An 18,935-nucleotide genomic window follows, 5' to 3' on the forward strand; every position below is an offset into this window, starting at 1 on the left:
CATCACAGCATTGGCAAATTAAAGAAAAAACAAAAACCACATGTAAGACAAACAAAATGAATTTGAAAATGCAATAGCTTACAAATAGAGCCATTCAAATTGAGGATAAAGTTCCTTGCTTTATCACATAGCTAGAACCAGTTCAGATTGGTTTAAGCCTAACTAAATCATTTTTTGTAGCCTAAAATCTTAGTATGTCCTGTTAGGGACAGTTGCAACTTAGGCTAACTTTAAAAAGACAGGTAAAATTACTAAGATTCCTAGGATCCTGCTTTTTAATAACAAGACCGATGACTGTTGGACTAATGGATACTCCAGGAAAAAGTGAACCGATTCTAATTCGTTTGCAAGACATGTTTTGATCTTTTTAAAATTGTTGCTTTAATAAACTGCCGCGAAAATTTCAAATTTCCAAGCATGACATTTTACGTTTAGTAAACGTAACTTGAGCATAACACAAATGCTGACTTTTGCGAGATGCGCTGTTAAAAGATATAAGTGTTTGCATATTAACAAACTAAACGGTTTGTCCTCATCCCTTTACTCACCTCTGTCCATATAGACTAGGAAAAGTTTAACCCAGCATAGTCAAGCACTGGATTAGCGTGAGAGGATTGCTGCCTCCCCTGAAATCTACAAACTTGGCATAGGCTAGACATTAGGGTAAATGTATGCTAAATTATCATATAATTTATCTAGGAAAAAATTGAATACTTCATTTGTTCCCTTTTCACAACTGCTTCTGGGGCAAATTCCATATTGACCCCTTAATAAGAACTCTAAAGGTAGGCTAGCCTTAAAGTCCAAACTGGTGGGTTTGGTCTCTGTTTGAAGGCCCTTAAGTCAGGAAGTGCAATTAGGCTATAATAAATTACCAGGAAGGTAACTTTATTAGCCTTTCTAGGCCAAGACCTTATAGTTTATAGACAGTGATGTAAATTTGAAAACCTAATTAGAAACTAAGTAGATGAAAAAAGCCTTCAAGTGAGGTCTTAAACAACTCTCTTGATGTGTCAGTGCCCTATTGGGGCAAGGCTATGAAAAAATAGCCTAAATGCAGTGTGAAAAGGTAATTTCCCTCTTTTTTCAAGGTAGGGACTGTGGTAAATTTAATATAGGCTAGCTCATATAACTGACTTACCAATAAAATGAACATACCACTTGATGCCTTTTTTTATGTTCTTAATAGGCCCAAATATAATAATTATTTCTATTGTAAATTCAAATTTAAGCCCTTTTTATCCTATCCTAAACTAACCTTATCATAATTACTTTTAGCACTGAGAAAATGTAGAATTATTATTTCAAAAATAATGGAAAAAGATGGTGCTGAGAAAATATAGCATTATTTTGTCAAAAACTACCAATAACTCATACATTAATTGAAAATTTGTCATTTTTAAGAGCTCAAAAAGTGCTTAGATTTGAATTTGCAGTAGAAGCAATTATTATTTATTAAAAAATAGATTTAGCAAAGGACAAAGAGATCTAAGTGCCTTGAACCTTTGGCAGGTAACTTGTATTATTAAAGCCAAATTGGTAAATTTTTTGCTGTTCATATAATTGACTTACCAATAAAGTGAACATACCACTCAATGCCTTTTTTATGCTCACTACAAATATAGTAATTGCTTCTACCACAAATTCCAGTTTAACCACTTTTTGACCTAACTTAAACATACCTTATTATAAATAATTTTGGCACTGAGAAAATGTAACATTGTTTGGTAAAATTCTAGTTAATTGACTTCTTGCTATCTTGAAAAAGGTTTAGGTTAGGAAAATAAAACTTTCAGGGATGGGTCTACAGGCTAAAGTATGTCCCGGGAAGGTATTTTAAAGTACCCACCTCCAATCCTTCTCCCCCTAGAGGGCCCTGAAATTTGCCTACATGACAGGTCTATACCTATTGGAATTTTGACAAAACAACATTTTACCTTAATTTTCAGTTACTAGTTGCTTTTTCTCTGCCTTTAGCAATTCCTGTTATTTGAGTAGAATTTTGAGCCATATCAATGTTTTTTTTTTCAAAATTTAGGAAATGTATTTGCATATCTTTAAAACCTTATAAAATGGAATTGAGCAAAGTTATGAAGCTGAAAACAATCTTGTTGTACTTCAATTAAGCCAAAGATCTATTTTGCAAGGTTCCACTTTTATATCATCAAAGGTCAGGGCCCTCTAGAGGGAGCAGGAGTGGAGATAGTTGCTTCAAAATACATTCTCAGGACATACTTTAGTCTGTAGATTTATCCCTGAAAGTCACAGTTTCCTAACCTAAACCCTTTCTCAGATAGCAAGAAGTCAATTAACTAGAATTTTACCCATTGTTTTGTTAAAAACCACTGTGAAAACAACACTGAGAAAAAGTATTATTGTTGACAAGGTTGAAAATTTTGACAAGGTTACTACAAGATATTCTCAAAAGAAATGAATCTCATAATAGAAGTGAATATCTGGATTTGAATTCTGCTGAAGGAACATTTTTAGTCAGTCTGGTATTCCACTACATCAGACTAGAATTTGTAACACTCAGAACATAGTTTTTTCAACATACTATTAACTGCCATTTTAACTCAATTTTATTTATAAAAAAAGCCAATTGGGCTACATTTTGGAGAAGATCAGTGTATCTTGATGCATTGGTGCTGATAACAACTTGTTTTGCCAAAAAAAAAGTAATGACAGTTTGAATACTACATAGCTGAAAAATTATCAGGAGCTGGTTTTGTGTTGAAAACAGGAACCTAATTGAATTGAATATTCTTTTCTAATATGAGTATTGGATATAGTGTCCACATTTTGCATTTTCAAAATATAACAGAGGCTTCAAGAGATGGTGTTCCAAGTCATGACTAGACAAAGTTATCCTGTTGTGAAGGAACATTTCTACAGTGGTTCCAGAATTGTCCTGTTGAATTATTGTGCCTTTGTCCTAAGGGTCTTATCTGTCTGATTGGGTGTTGCAATCTTTGCCCTATAGTCTAAAGCCTGTAATTCTCTTTTCTAAAATTTTACTCTCCCTGAGGAGGACCAATGCCTCAAAATTGTATAGGACATCTTTCCTATACCCCAGAAACTCTTTACTATCACTCTCCTCATGGAGAGCTTTGCCTGGCCAAATAATGATAAAATAAAGGCCTACATAAAAAGGTGGAAAATCATACTATTGGCTGAACAGGTTCACAAAAATTACTTTTTGAAAAATGAACTTTTTCTTTTCTCTCTGGCAAGAGCACACAGAGCTCAAAAGGTCAAGCCAATCATAAGCATCAAGGAGCAAGACTGTAAACTCCTTGTATTCAGAATTGGTGGCCCAAGCCCTCTATTTTTACCTCACCAATGTTTAATCTTGAAACCCTGGTTTTTAATCATCTGATGAGTCATTCAAACACTTCCGTTTTTCAAGTTAACCTAATTAGCAAAATTTGCACAAGTTTACAAAGGAAAGTCCAAAGAAAGATTACATGGTATTTAAGAGTAAGCAGGAGAGGGGTGAATGAATATAATTTACCCAAAAAGGATTATTAGCTAGTAATTAGTGCCAGGGGCCCAAATACTACTGTAATCCATAATGTTGCTTTCTACATGGTAAACTTAGCCATCCTTTGGTAGCTGTAAATTGTATATAACACTTTTCTGGACTTGTCAAAAGGTGCAAGAATGAAACATAAAATATCTCTATATAGATTTATTTATCATATCATTGATATATTGTGGTTGTTTGAAATATTTGAATGGCATGCAACTTGTTGAATTGTTTTGCAACATACTGCATAATTTTTGTTTTAGAACAGATTCATGCTTTTCTTTCAGCGTAGAAAGGATATTTACTGCAAGAACAGGAATCCTGAACAACAAATTACATTTCTGTACCAATAACCTATATTCAAGGACCATAATGGCTACGGCTTACTTGCAACATAATGAGAATAGATTATCTCAATCAAAATCTCCCTACTTGCTGCAGCATAAGAACAACCCAGTTGACTGGTAAGGTTTTTGTTTCCTCTCTATTTAATATAGCAGTCCATGTTAAGCTATTGGTTACATTAAGGTTGACACAAACTCCTATGCTTGAGAAGCACAAAAATAAGAAAGGTAAAATTTAAGCTCAATTATAAATGCTAAAGTTTGTTGACTTCTTTCATTTATAAAATTGTATTTGATTATTTTCCATAAAGCTGTGATTGTTTTTTTTTATGAATTTATACTATAAGAGAAAATATGTCAGGTATGTTTTTTGTTTGTTTTTCTTTGTTGATATATTTAAGTTATATTGCCACTTCAAGTAATGGAAATGTACAGAAAAAAGTTGTAATCAAACCTTTGGCTCCCTGCTTACTAAGCAGGAAATTATTGCTGTGTTACAATGTCTCACCAGAAAGTCTGCTGTGACTGCTGCTATTACTACTAACTGCTTAATGTAGTAAGGTTTTTATAGAAAACATTGACATAGAAACTTCAAAAGGGCTCATTTGGTTGGAAAGTGAGAGGGCTAGTGCCCCTTTTGATAGTTGAAAGCAACCAAAGGGCACATGCCCCCCACATCCGTCATTTCTCCAAATACTTCCAATCAAAATTTTGAGATAGGCATTTTGTTCAACATAGTTGAAAGGTCTGGAAGCCCTTTTTAAGAGTCAAAGTGATCCAGAGGGCAGCCACTCCCCCCCCCAACACACACGTCCTATTGTCCTGAAATGCATCTGATAAAAGCTTTGAGATAGCCATTTAATCAAAACAGTGTAAATATTTTATAACAAGGCTTTTGGGGTTGAAACAAACCTCCAGAGCCTGGGGGCAAGGGTTGTAAGTTATACCCAGGGGACATTTATGGTTTTATGGAAGGGATGGTTGTATAAAATTTAAAGAAGGCTCATTTGGTTGAAAATTGGAAGTTTTAGTTCTACTTTACAAGTCAAAAGGGATGGAGGCCATTAGCCCCCCCCCCACTCCCGATAATCTCTCTCTTCATCAAACGTATCTGATTGAGATTATGAGATTGTTATTTTGTCCAAATGGTTCAAAGAACATATAATAATGCCTCTAGGATTGATCCAAACCCCCAGTGCCCTGGGAATAGGGTTGTAAGTTTTACCATTAGGGCATACATTTTTATAGGATGGGTAGTTGTATAAACTTCAGATGGGGTTCATTTGATTTGAAATTGGAATTGGTAGTGCTCTTTTTAAGAGTCAAAGATATTTGAGAGCAACCAGCCCCCCCCCCCTCCACACTCATCTCCTTTATCACCTCCAATCAAAATTTGGAGATAACAATTTTGTTCATCATAGTTGAAGGATCCAGAATTTTTATGATTCTTATCGATAAGGTTCTTATTGAAAGGATGGTTGTATAGACTTTAGAGTTGGCTCATTTGGTTGAAATTGGAAGTTCTAGATCCTTTTTAAGAGTCAATAGTGATGAAAGTCAATCCCTCCCCCTTAGCTATCCCTCTTTTCACCAAATGTATCTGTTTGAAATTGTTTTATGGCAATTTTGCTTAAAATAGTCCAAAGAACATATAACAATGCCTCCGTCATTAGAACAACCTCTCAGAGCCCTGAGGAAAGGGCTTTAAGTTAAGGCCTGGGGGCATATAAGGTTCTTATAGAATGGGTGGTCATGTTTAATTGAGATGGATCTCATTTGATTTTAAATTGAAAGCTATAGTGGTGTTTTTAAGAGTCAAAGTGATTTGAGATCCCCCCCCCACCCCGCCCGTTAAGCAAATATCCAAACAAAGTTTTGAGAAACACTTTTCAGCATTGTTGAAAAAATCAGTAGGCCTAATTATGCGTTTGAGGATGTCAACCCCCCCCCCCGCCCTGCCTTCCAAGGCCTCAGAGCAAGGGCTGTGCAATTTTTTGATTGTTTACATATAGTATATGTTATTGAGAAAAGGTATGCATCTTTGACTTCTACTTTCCCAAAATACAAAGGGCATTAAGATAACTTGTTATGTGTTTGTGGGTTGTCAAAAGTGTGTAACTCAGGAATGACTGCGTATATTAAATTGGGATATTCAGGTGATGATCAGTTGATCAAAAAGGCAATATTTACACGATATTTCTTCTACAGTTTCTACTGCTACTACGGGTACTATTACTTCTACCCTTACTATCACTAAAACTAGCACGTCTGTAGCCAGTGCTTCTAAGGCTGAGGATATTGAAAAAAAAAAACTGAGGAAACATTGAAGGAAAATTTGAACTAAATCAAAACATATTTTGTTTATGCTAATTGCTGATACAGGTGTATCAGGTATATTTTTGGAACGGCTTATCAGACCAAGAGGAAACCTCAGGGGCGTCATGAGTGGGATGTTCAGTTGACCAAAAGGCAAAATGTACCTGTTACTACTGCTATTAATACTGCTGCTAGTACTGTTACTACTAATCTATATATATAAAAATAAGTTGTCTGTGGATCTGTGGATCAGGTTGACGTCATGACGTCAAAAACTACAAAAAAACTAAAAACTAATAAAAAAAATAAAAAAGCTAAAAAACTAAAAAACTAAAAAAAAACTAAAAAAACTAAAAACTAAAAAAAAAACTTAAAAAAAGGAAAAAAACTGAAAAATAGAAGAGAAAAAGGAAAACTAATAAAATTAAGAATAAAAATAAAAAAAAAATAAAAAAGATAAAAACTAAAAAAAGAAAAAGAAAACTGAAAAAAGAAAAAATGTAAAAAACTAAAAAATACTAAAAAGAAAAAACACTCAAAGAGAAATTTACAGACCGGGACACTCAAAGAGAAATTACAGACTGGGATACCGGGACACAAATGACGACCGGGACACAGGAAATATATCTTCTATCTATCTATATATATAAAAATAAGTTGTCTGTCCTGTCTGTGGATCTGTGGATCTGTGGATCAGGTTGACGTCATGACGTCAAAAACTACAAAAAAAAACTAAAAAACTAATAAAAAAAAATAAAAAAGCTAAAAAACTAAAAAAACTAAAAAACTAAAAAAACTAAAAAAAAAACTTAAAAAAAAGGAAAAAACTGAAAAATAGAAGAGAAAAAGAAAACTAATAAAATTAAGAATAAAATAAAAAAAATAAAAAAGATAAAAACTAAAAAAAAAAGTAGAAGAAAAAACGAAAAAAAATTAAAAAGCTAAAAAAAAGGTAAAAACCAATTAAAAACCTAAAAAGAAAAAAAGGAAAACCGCGCAGTTAGATGAAGATCCACCTGGACAGCGAGAGTCAAAAACTATCAAAACTGAAAATGATAGCGATGATGATTGGGTTTGGGATTTTGACTTGGATAAGGTCATCAATGCCTACCAGATTTTTAGTTAAAAAAAAAACAAAGGTTCGGCGATATGTATTTTCATAGTGAAGCTGAAAATAAAAAAGAAAAAGAAAACTGAAAAAAGAAAAAATGTAAAAAACATGACGACAGGGACACAGGGAATATAAATGACGACCAGGACACGCTGAAAAATAAAAAGGAAAAAGAAAAAATGTAAAAAACTAAAAAATACTAAAAAGAAAAAACACTCAAAGAGAAATTACAGACCGGGACACTCAAGAGAAATTACAGACTGGGATACCGGGACACAAATGACGACCGGGACACAGGGAATATAAATGACGACCAGGACACAGGTATTTAAGAATATCGTTCAAACACAAATTTTTAATTATAAAAAGACCGTTGAAAGAGAAATTTCTAATTTTAAAATGACTGAAGAACCTACAATGGCAACACCTGAGGAAGCTGCTCAAAACGAATGTATTCAAGCCGAAGTAGCTGAGTTGGTAAAGCGTTATGTTTCAGGTTCTAGGTCCGAGAGGCTCCAGGTTTGAACCTTGGCTTTAGCATTAATACAAAAGAAGAAAAAAACTAAAAAAGGTAAAAACTACAAAAAAACTAAAAAGAAAATATATATATATTTATATTTTATATATATATTTTCTATATATTGTCTGTCTGTGTAACGATGACTCTGGTCAAACATTTTCAGATCAATTGCTGGCAATTGGAAACGAAAAGCTCCCAGTAGTGGGAAAGCCAAGAATGTTGTATATTCGCAATTTTTACGTTGTTTGAAACACATATATAAATCTATCTATATTCACAGGTGGGACACAGGGACACAACTACAATGGCGCGTAACTAATATGGCGCGTAACGACTTACGCGCGCGGGGGGGGCTTGGGGGGGCGCGAAGCGCCCCACCAACTAGGTGTTGGGGTGGCGCGAAGCGCCACCCCAACAGCTAGTAATTAGATATTATTGCTGCTACTACTGTTCCTACTACTACTACTACTGCTATGATACTAGTACAATCAAGGCTACACGTATGAAGGTGAAAATTTGACAGAATATTAAGAGGGAATTTGAACTAAATCAAAACATGCTATGCATATGCAGATTGTCAAAAGGACGTATCTCAAGAATTTGTTTGGGTATTAAGTTGAATCTTTTGGAGAATACTTAAAAGTAGAGTAAGTAAAGTAAGGTAAATATGACAGCACTAGACCATTAAGGTCCAAGCCAGTGATGCTGATCTCCGTTTCGTGGACCTTTAGCCTTGTAGTGCAATGGGGGCCTGGGTGTAATGGGGAGAATACTTAAAGGGGTAGATCAATGACAAAAAGGTAATAAAGGCGTGTCACTACTAACACCAATACAATCGCTACTTTTCCTCGTCCTACTACTAAACTTCTCCAATGATTACTTCAATTGCAAAATTGAAAACCTTAGAGTGTTGAGGTGAAAAGGCGTCAAAAGTGCAAATCAACAATATTTTGGAATGGCTTAACATGTCAAGGTGAAACTTCCATGGTATCTTGAAAGTGATGTTCAACTGACCAAAAGGCAATATGCATATGCTACTACTGCTAATAACACTTGCTACTACTGCTAATACAATACTAACACTGCAACTAGTCTTACTACCACCGAATCTACTGTGGCAATAGTACTATTAAGGCTAAGTCTATAAAAGGTAAAATTTAAGAGAATGTTGATGGCCAATTCGAACTAACAAAACAGACCATGTGCATTTAGATTTTCAAAAAAGCGTATCTTAAAAATTGGTTTCTGTATTAAGTTGGAATTCTCATAGAACACTTAAACATGAAGATCAATTGACCATACGCAATATGTGCACACTACTACTAATGCTTCTTTAACATTTAATAGTTCTGCTGCTACTGATACTATTGCTCCAATGCCTACTTCTATTGCAACTACTTGTAAGGTTAATGGCATAAAGATGAAAATTTCAAAAAGTATTCGAATATACAGGTTAAAGAAGAGCAGATCAGTAATATCTTAGCAATGGCTAACTGTATGAAGTTGAGTAGTTACACTATTGCTGTGACTACTATTACAACTATGCCTAAGGGTATGAAGATGAAATTTTAAGAGGATATTTCTGAAAACTTATGCCTGTACAGATGACAATCTGCCATCCGTATGCAGGTTGTCAAAAGGTCATATCAGTAATATCTTAGGAACAGTTTTGCATGTGAAATTAAAACTTACAACGCTTGTTGTGGGGGATGTCGAACTAACCAAAATACAATATTTTATCATAATACCACTGCTCCTACTCCTACAACTACTAATACTGCTACTGTTATTATTATTGCTACTACTGCTACTGCTAGTGCTTTAACTACTGTTGCTACTAATACTACTAATAAATCTAAGATTATTAAGGCGAAAGTTTTGGGCGATATTGCAACTGTATTGAAATAAATCTAAACACACTATGCCCACATAGGTTGTCAAGCGGACGTATCAGCAATGCTTCAGGGCCGGTTGATGGTGTTGTTAAGTTAAAAATTTGATAATGTATTGAAGGGGATGTTGAAAAAAGCTGCTATGTGCCTACTGCTATTAATGCTACTACTACAAGTATTGCTACTTCACAAGCTAAGGGTATTAAGATGAAATGTTCAGGGAATTTTGAGGTGGATGCTGAACTAAATCAAAACGAACTATGGTCATGTAGATTGTCAGTAGGGTAACAAAGCAGTATCACAATAACAGCTTATATTATGAAGTTAGACCTTTCAAGGTAAGTTGTGACAGACTTTGAACTAGCCAGAAGACACTATGTGCATATTTTTGATACTACTTCTACGGCTACCGTGAATAATAACACTTAGGGCATTAAGTTGAAACGTATAGGGGGAGTTTCAATTAAACGAAAAAACTATGCTCATGCAAGTATAAAAAGGGCATATAAGCAATATCATAGACAGCACTGCTCCAACATAGCAAGTAATATCATTGATAATCTAAAGGAGCTAATTTGGTTGGAAATTCAAAGTTCTAGTACCTTTTTTAAGATTCAATAGTGGCTGGAGGGTAATCCTCCTCTTTAGCTCATAATTTTTCAAACACTTCCAATCAAAATATAAGATATCTGTTTTGTTCAGCATAGCTGAACGGTCCTGTAACTGTATCTCTAGGGCTATTGCGTAGGGCTAAACACATCCCAATGTGTTTAAAAACTGAATGTTGCCTTAATATTAAATCAAAATGCTTTACGTTAATGCTAATTGCCAAAAAGGTATCTCAGTAGTATCCCAAGAACGACTGAGGGTATTATGTTCAAACTGTCGGGGCTACTTCTTTTGCCACTTCTGCTCTTAAAATTTAACCAAATCAAAAGGGTGTGAGTGTATCCAAGCTGAGTTTTTTTTGCGAATGTGATCAAGTTTTCTATTTCAGGTCAACTATGGGAGGTATAAAACTAAACAAAATACTACTATTTGTGTCCAGATTTTTAAAAGTGTGTATGCTGTTAGAAAATGTTGAAAAATTTTCTCCAGGATACAAATATCTGGCCAAACTATAAATTCACAAAGAAACACCGACAAGGTTTTGACTATTATTTTCTTTTTTCCTGAAAAGACTATGTCAATGTAAAACGAACAGAAATTAATTTAAAAAACTTTTTCCATAAAATAAGTTTTTTAAAGAAAAGTAAAGAACTCCATTAAACCAAAATTGAACAGAAATAAAATCAAATAATCTACAAAGCATAAAACTACCACAAGTCAGCATCAATAAATTAGAATAAATAACTGAGTCAAACTCCAAACGAGCAGAAATTAACATGAGTAGGGCTCAAAGCCCCTATGCCTTTCCAAGGCAAGACCATAATTTGCGCTTTACTGAAAAAAAGTGAAATATTATTTATGTTTTAATTAATAAATATCAGTATATGTATATTGAACTGACAATGCACATTCATTTGTATTTTTTCGGTAATTCGGCAATTTTATCCATTGCCTCCACTTTGCGTCTAATATTCGCAGCTATGTTTGTAAATTTCCACTCTAAGACACTGTGTTACTTCACAAGTTAATTTCTTAAAGTTGTTCCATTCATCTTCTACTCGTATATTTTCAAATTTTAAACTCTTCAGTTTCATGCTCAACTTTTCCGAGAAAGTCTCCCAAACCCTCATCCTGGAGTCTACCAACGTCATAACTTTTGAGAAAGTTGCGATTACCACGTTAATATATGGACCATTTTGTGACCTAATAAAATATAGATTATAACTAGATTATTATACCCATAAAATTTCAACAGTCTGTAACTGTTGCGGTTTTCCTTTCCAACGCCAAAATTTCCAAGGCTGGGATGCCATCTATCCGTATTTCTACCAATCTGGGATCCTGTCATTTTGTTCATGTTATTGTAAAGTAAAATTCTTCTGAGTTGCTGCTACCTCCATCAGCCTGTTCTCTAAAGTGTATACTACTATGATGGGCATCTTGCACTTTCTAGTCGTAAAAGGACCAACCAGAATTCTATAAAGTCCTGAGAGACCAGAAATGACATAAAAAATTGTAAAAAATCTAATTGGTCAGTACTCCATTTCAATCCAATCGAGGTCAGAGGGGATGAAAAATCAGAATTGTAATTTGTGCAGTATTTAGTGGCTTGAAAGGTCATTGTGTTGCGAGAGCAACACTTTGGTTTTGTCCCGTTTTTTTTCCTATGCCACCGATGTCGGCTTATTCCTGGAAACTGGTAAGGGTCTAACCTGTGCAGTTTTTACGGAGAGTGTGGACCTCAGGCCGGATTGATGAATATGGCATTACATTTCGGAAAGCTCTGCAGAACTCTTGCCTGGGGCCAAAAAGGATGGTTTTTGCTTGTCCACGAGCCAGAGCCTATGGTGTGCGAAGTGAAGTGGAGTTATGTAGCCTATGTCAGAGAGGAGTATCTGAAGTTGTGCAGCCAAGCTTTCGTTTCATCAAACCATGTTTTTGCTTTCGAGTGGAAAGCTCTGTTCTAGCAGGCAGGCACCACTTTAAAATTGAAGATGGACTAAAATCTATAAGTGTTAAATATATGCACTTACCAGCCCCACAGCCAATATATCTTCTTTGAGTGATAAATAGAAAAATTAAGCAAAAAGCGGCGTTTTCCCACGGGTCCGAAAGTGCTGCCGTGATTTTGGCTGGGTTTATCATTTGTTTTTTCGGACTTTGGATTGAGGTAGAGAAATGTTATCTGATGTACCTCTTAGACTTTAAAAGTTCTGTCATTACTAAAGAAATTGAAGCTCATCCTTTGCTCCTTTCTAAGTGGTGACGTTAGAAAGTTGGCCTACGGCAAAAAAACTCAACTTTTGAACTAAGACAGATAGAATTTTTTTTTGACGGCAATCGATAGTTCTTGATGAGCTGATCAAAGTATATGTCATCCATTTTTTGGTACAAAAATTCCTTCATGAGATATACTAGTTTGAAAGCTTCAAGGGGTGGACAACTTCAGTAGTAGGGTACACACTGAAACCAAAAATAAGTCGATGCCAATTGTGAGACATGTGTGGGACTTGTAAGGAAAGGTCGGCTGTTAGCTCATAATCATCTTCGGCAGTGAGGGGTTTGCAAATTTTGCTATTTGGTGCAACTATTATTTGTTTCCAGTGTATTTGATGGTAAGACCGAGTTGGCTCCAGTGGTAGGACATGTAGGAGACTTGTAAGTAATAATCGTCTGCTAGGCTACAATCATCTTTAGTGAAGAGGGGTTTGTAACTTTTGCGTGTTGTTGTAGCCTACCCATACTCACTGTAACCTAGAATTAAGTGTTTACGCAACGGGTACAAACGATAACGTAAAACAACGAGGCAGTTTCGTAATAATTAATAGAGTGTCATATATGGTATTTTGATCCTCAAAAGTTACGGATAGCTTTATAATACCAACTAGATTATATAAGATATTGGTCCAAGTCTGTCTACGATTGAAAAGGATAAAGTTCAACTGGCTGCAGAAGTCAATTTAGTCCCTTCTTTCGATATTCTTTTGTTATTGTTGTTTTTTCAACGCTGAGGAATAGCCTTTGATCTTGTGATTACTGATCGCGTTCTTTTTTGAACGTAACGTTTTAAAAGCTTTGATAGGCTGACAACTTCAGCGTTTAACCGATAGCAAAGAAACAAAATCAAAGTGTTGCTCTCGCAACACTTTATTCGGCAAAGCCGGACAAAGGTTGCCGCAACAGTTCATGTTGCTCAGGCAACGTAGGTCTAGTTTCCTATTAATTCAGGTCTTGGGAGACACAAAATGACATCAGAACTTGAAAGTTTCATTACTTAGTACCCCATTTTACCCTAGATGATTTCAGAAGGGGTAAATGTACCATTAGTAGTATTATAATTAAATAAGAAAAACAATTTTTTTCAACTGAAAATAAGGAGCGATATTAAAACTTAAAATGAACAGAAATTACTCTGTAATAATTTCTGTTTGTTTTAAGTTTTAATGCTGCTCCTTACATCCAGTTGAAAAAACTTTCATATTTATTTTTTCATTGTTTCTTTTTTAAAGAATGTTAGAAAATCCTGCACCCCCTTCATGGAATTTCACCTCCCCCATGATAAATTTTCCATGGAATGACAATCCCACGTGACCCCCCTCCCCTCGACTCCCCTCCTCCAGCCCGAAAAAAACCTGAAAACGTCTGTACACTTCCCAATAACCATTTTTATATGTAAACAATGGTCAAAGTTTGTGACTTGCAGCCCCTCCCCTGGGGACTGTGGGGGAGTAAGTCATCGCCAAAGACATAGTTATTAGGTTTTTTCGACTATGCTGAGCAAAATGGCTATCTAAAACTTTTGATCTGGTGACTTTGGGGAAACAACGAGGGTGGGAGGGGGCCTAGGTGCCCTCCAATTTTTTTGTTCACTTAAAAAGGGCACTAGAAATTTTAATTTCCGTTATAATTAGCCCTTTTGCGATATTCTAGGACCACTGGGTGGATACGATCACCCCTGGGGAAAAGAAAAAACAATAGAGACGCACCCGTGATTGGTCTTATGGAAAAAAATAAATTTCCACATTATTATAGATAGGCGCTTGAAACTTCTACATTAGGGTTCTTTGATACGCTGAATGTGATGATCTGATTTTCGTCAAGATACTGTGACGTTTAAGGGGGTATTTCCCCCTGTTTTTAAAAATAAGGTAAATTTTCTCAGGCTTGTAACATTTGATGGGTAAGACTAAATTTGATGAAACTTATATATTTAAAATGAACATAAAAATTCGATTCTTTTGATGTATCTATTAGTATCAAAATCCCGTTTTTTAGAGTTTTGGTTACTATTGAGCCGTGTCACTCCTTACTACAGTTCGTTACCACGAACTGTTTGATTAAGTAATACACAATTGAAAGGTCTTTTCCTATTAATTGAAGTCCGGAGAGACCAAAAATGACTTCAGAATTGTAAAATTTAATCGCTTAGTACCCCATTTCCGCCCAAACGAGGTCAGAGGGGGATGAAAAATCAGAATGTTAATTTTTGCAGTATTTAGTGGCTTGAAAGGTCATTTCCTATTGATTGAGGTCTTGGCAGACTGAAAACTTAGTACCTCATTTTACCCTAGATGATTTCAGAAGGGGTAAATGTACCACTAGTGTAATAAGAGTAATAAGAAATTACTCTGTATATGAAAGGGGCTGTTCCCTCCTAAACGCCCCGCTCTTTACGCTTAAGTTTGACCCTTTCTCTCAACTCTTTTTAAAATTAAATAAAAAAAACTCAAATAAAAGTTTTTGTAACGGTAAGTAAGGAGCGACATTAAAACTTAAAACGAACAGAAATTACTCCGTATATGATAGGGGCTGTTCCCTCCTAAACGCCTCGCTCTTTACGCTAAAGTTTGACTCTTTCTCTCAACTCTCCTTTTTAAAACAGTAAGAAACCTTAGCGTAAACAGCGGGGCGTTGAGGAGAAAAGCCACTTTCATATGCGGAGTAATTTCTGTTCGTTTTAAGTTTTAATGTCGCTCCTTACTTACCGTTACAAAAACTTGTTTTTTTTTATTTAATTTCTGGACGTTTTTGAATTAATGCATGTTTTGATCTTGGCTCTCCGCACATAAATAATTAAAACGAAATTTGCATATTAATTAATTGCAATTAATAGGAAGATTTTGAGAAAAAAGAAGCGAAGGAGGAGTCCTAGTTGCCCTCCAAGTTTTTGATTACTTAAAAAAGCAACTAGAACTTTTAATTTTTTACAAACGTTTTCATTGGTAAGAAATATATGTAACTTACGAATTAACTTACGTAACGAACTTCTATATTCGTATGTTTTTATTGCGTATATGAGGGGGTTCAACCCTCGTCGATCCTCGCTCTTTACATTAAAGTTTAGATTGTGTCCCAATTCCTTAAGAATGACCTCTGAATCGCAAAGGCCGTAGAATAAATAGTTGAAATTACTAAAAATACTTTAGCAGAAAGAGTGAGGTATAACGAGGAGAATAATTTTTGTTTGTTTTAAGTTTTAGTGCTGCTAAAACCCACGTAACCCCCCCTCCCTCAACTCTCCCCCCTAAACCAAAAAATCCCCCTGAAAACGTCTGTACACTTCCCAGTAACCATCACTATATGTAAACACAGGTCAAAGTTTTCAACTTGCAGCCCCTCCCACGGGGACTGCGGGGGAGTAAGTTGTCCCTAAAGACATAGTTATTAGGTTTTTCGACTATGGTGAATAAAATGGCTATCTCAGAATTTTGATCTGGTGGCTTTGGGGAAAAATGAGCGTGGGAGGGTGCCTAGGTGCCCTCCAATTTTTTTGGTCACTTAAAAAGGGCACTAGAACTTTTAATTTCCGTTAGAATGAGCCCTCTTGCAAGATTCTAGGACCACTTAGTCGATACTATCTCCCCTGGAAGAAAAAAAAAAAAAAAAAAAAAAAACACTCATCCATGATCTGTCTTCTGGCAAAAAATGCGATTTTCCACATTTTTGTAGATAGGAACTTGAAACTTCTACAACATGGTTCTCTGATACGCTGAATCTGATGGTGTGATTTTCGTTAAGATTGTATGACTTTTAGGGGGTGTTCCCCCTATTTTCTAAAATGAGGCAAATTTTCTCAGGCTCGTAACTTTTGATGGGTATAATTGATCTTGATGAAACTTATATATTTAAAATCAGCATTAAAATGCGATTCTTTTGATGTAACTATTGGTATCAAAATTCCATTTTTTAGAGTTTCGGTTACTATTGAGCCGTGTCGCTCCTTACTATAGTTCGTTACCACGAACTGTTTGACAATAAAAAAAACTTTACCGTAAAGAGCGGGGCGTTTAGGAGGGAACAGTCCCTTTCATATACGGAGTAATTTCTGTTCGTTTTAAGTTTTAATGTCGCTCCTTACTTTCAGTTGAAAAAACTTTTTTTTTATTCAATTTCTGAACGTTTTTGAATTAATACATGTTTTGATTTTGGCTCTCCGCACATAAATAATTAAAACGAAATGTGCATATGAATTTTTTTTGTGACTAAATGGCTTTCTCATAGTTTTAATTCGACGATTTTGGGAAAAAAGGGTAGGGTGGGAGGCATATTTGCCCTCCAATTTTTCGGTTACTTAAGAAGGCAATTAGAACTTTTAATTTTTTTACAAACGTTTTTAATAGTAATAAATGTACGTAAATTACGAATTAACTTACGTAACGAGCTTCTATATTCGTATATTTTTGTTACGTATATGAGAGGGTTCGCCCCCTCGTCAATACCTCGCTTTTTACACTAAGCTTAAATTTTATCCTAATTCTTTAAGAATGACCCTTGAGTCGCAAAGGACCCCTGAGTCGCGAACTGTTTGATAAAGTATGCACAATTGAAAGGTCTTTTCCTATTAATTCAAGTCCGGGGAGACCAAAAATAACTTCAGAATTCTAAAATTTAATCGGTCAGTACCCCATTTCTCCCCAAACGAGGTCAGTACCCTATTTCCACCCAGACGAGGTTAGAGGGGGATGATAGATCAGAATCTTAATTTGTGTAGTATTTGGTGGATTGAAAGGTCATTTCAATCCACAAAAAGTCAAGTGTTGGGAGACACAAAATGACATCAAAATTAAAAAATCTCTTAACTTAATACCCTATTTTGACCATAGACGAGGTTAGATGGTAAAAATACCAGTTCTGGCATTATGATAATTTAATTCAAAAGTGAAAAAAATTTCCAATTCTGATGTCATTTTCGATGTCCCCAGACTTGAATAGAAACGACCTTTCAATCCACCAAATGCTGTACAAATTAAGTTTCTGTTTTTTTCGTCCCCCTCTGACCTTTCTTGATGGAAACGGAGTACTAAGCAATGGAATTTTCCAGTTCTGATGTCATTTTCGATCTCCATGGACTGAATTAATGAGAAACAACCTTTCAATTCTGAAAATGATGCTGAAATTTAAATCTGAGATTTCCTGTCCTTTTCCCCTTTTTACCCCTAAAAAAATATTATTTCTGCCCAGGTGATTTTGGCCGATTTTGGATATGTTGTTCAGTAAATTCTTCACAACATTTTGGTGCCAAACACAAACCTGTTGCTCAAATGTCGATGTCTTAACTTTTCTTTTTTGTTAATTTTACTGGACTTAAACGATAATTGTTTTTCAACGTTGAAACGTTCCTTGTTGCAATTTCACTTTAATCATTGAAATTTCGTGGTCTCAGGAAAAACAGCGGGTCGCACTAGTGCAGGTCAGAGAATAATACTTCTCCAATCATATTCTATTTCCAGAATGATATTCTATTTTCTACCTCTCCCGCTTCCCCACTTGCAAGGCTTGTCAATTGCAGTTTAATTTTTGATTTTCACAAAACAATTCTATGAATAGATCTGTTGAGCAAAGAAATGGGACCCCCCCCCACACCAAAAAATTAATCCATTACTAACTAGAATCGTAATCACATTGCCACTTTGGAAGGAGTCCTACTTTTTTTCTGGGGAAAGGGGGTCAAATCTAAACGAAGTATGTATGTTTAGTTTTTATGTTCACACAGCAGATATTTGCACCTTTTTTATAGTTACAAAATAAGAAAAGAAAAAAAAAAATCAGTGCATGGAGCGCAACATACCTGGGGGTGCACAATGTCTGGCTGAAAGACCGTGCCCCATCACCTGCTCTCCACAAACAAATTGTAGTTAAAACTTAATTTTGTTATTTATACCTAATTTATTCAACCCCTGTAAGAAGTAGAACTTAAAGCTGCTTTTTGGGCAGTTTTTTCCACACAGTTTTTTCGAGTTTTTTTTTCTTTTCCTTTTGTTAAATATGGCAAGACATACTATATGACAACAACCATTGCAAAAATAATCACTCAACTTACGTTTTGCTATCCGTATTTATGTTACTATGCTTCAGGGGAATTGATAAGTAGCTTCACTGCCTATTTAGTTCTTACTGATAAGAAAGATTAAGAATACAGCTTATTTTCACCAATTTCTTTTGGAAATGCTCTGGGTCAAAGTATTACACAATTTTACGCATGGAGTACAGTTTTTCACCTTTTTAAGAGGTAAATGTCCCTATTATTACAGTGCTTAGGGTGATTATTCTTTCAAGCTAGCTCAAAAATAACGACGAAGACTACACTGCCTCTCCATTACAAACAAACACAAAG

At 35.2% G+C, this 18,935-nt stretch overlaps 2 protein-coding genes across 6 annotated transcripts in view; one reads left to right on the plus strand and one right to left on the minus strand.

Annotated features, from left to right (window-relative positions):
• LOC136033028 (meiosis-specific with OB domain-containing protein-like) overlaps window positions 1-412 on the minus strand; it is a 51,053-nt gene extending 50,641 nt beyond the window's left edge. The window contains exon 1 of the mRNA XM_065713584.1: window positions 253-412. Coding sequence (XP_065569656.1) covers window positions 253-355 — 103 coding nt within the window. The 5' untranslated portion in view covers window positions 356-412. The remainder of the gene's footprint in view (window positions 1-252) is intronic.
• LOC136033027 (spermatogenesis-associated protein 20-like) overlaps window positions 397-18,935 on the plus strand; it is a 78,910-nt gene continuing 60,371 nt past the window's right edge. Inside the window, exons 1-2 of one of the 5 annotated variants that reach the window (XM_065713580.1) lie at window positions 397-524; window positions 3,817-3,993. In XM_065713580.1, coding sequence (XP_065569652.1) covers window positions 3,902-3,993 — 92 coding nt within the window. In that variant the 5' untranslated portion in view covers window positions 397-524; window positions 3,817-3,901. Of the gene's footprint in view, window positions 664-859; window positions 1,070-3,816; window positions 3,994-18,935 lie in introns of those variants that run through there. The other 4 variants (XM_065713578.1, XM_065713582.1, XM_065713581.1 and 1 more) reach the window with 4 other exon arrangements.

Source organism: Artemia franciscana, chromosome 11 (genome assembly GCF_032884065.1).
Source record: "Artemia franciscana chromosome 11, ASM3288406v1, whole genome shotgun sequence".
In the NCBI taxonomy this organism is placed as follows: domain Eukaryota; kingdom Metazoa; phylum Arthropoda; class Branchiopoda; order Anostraca; family Artemiidae; genus Artemia; species Artemia franciscana.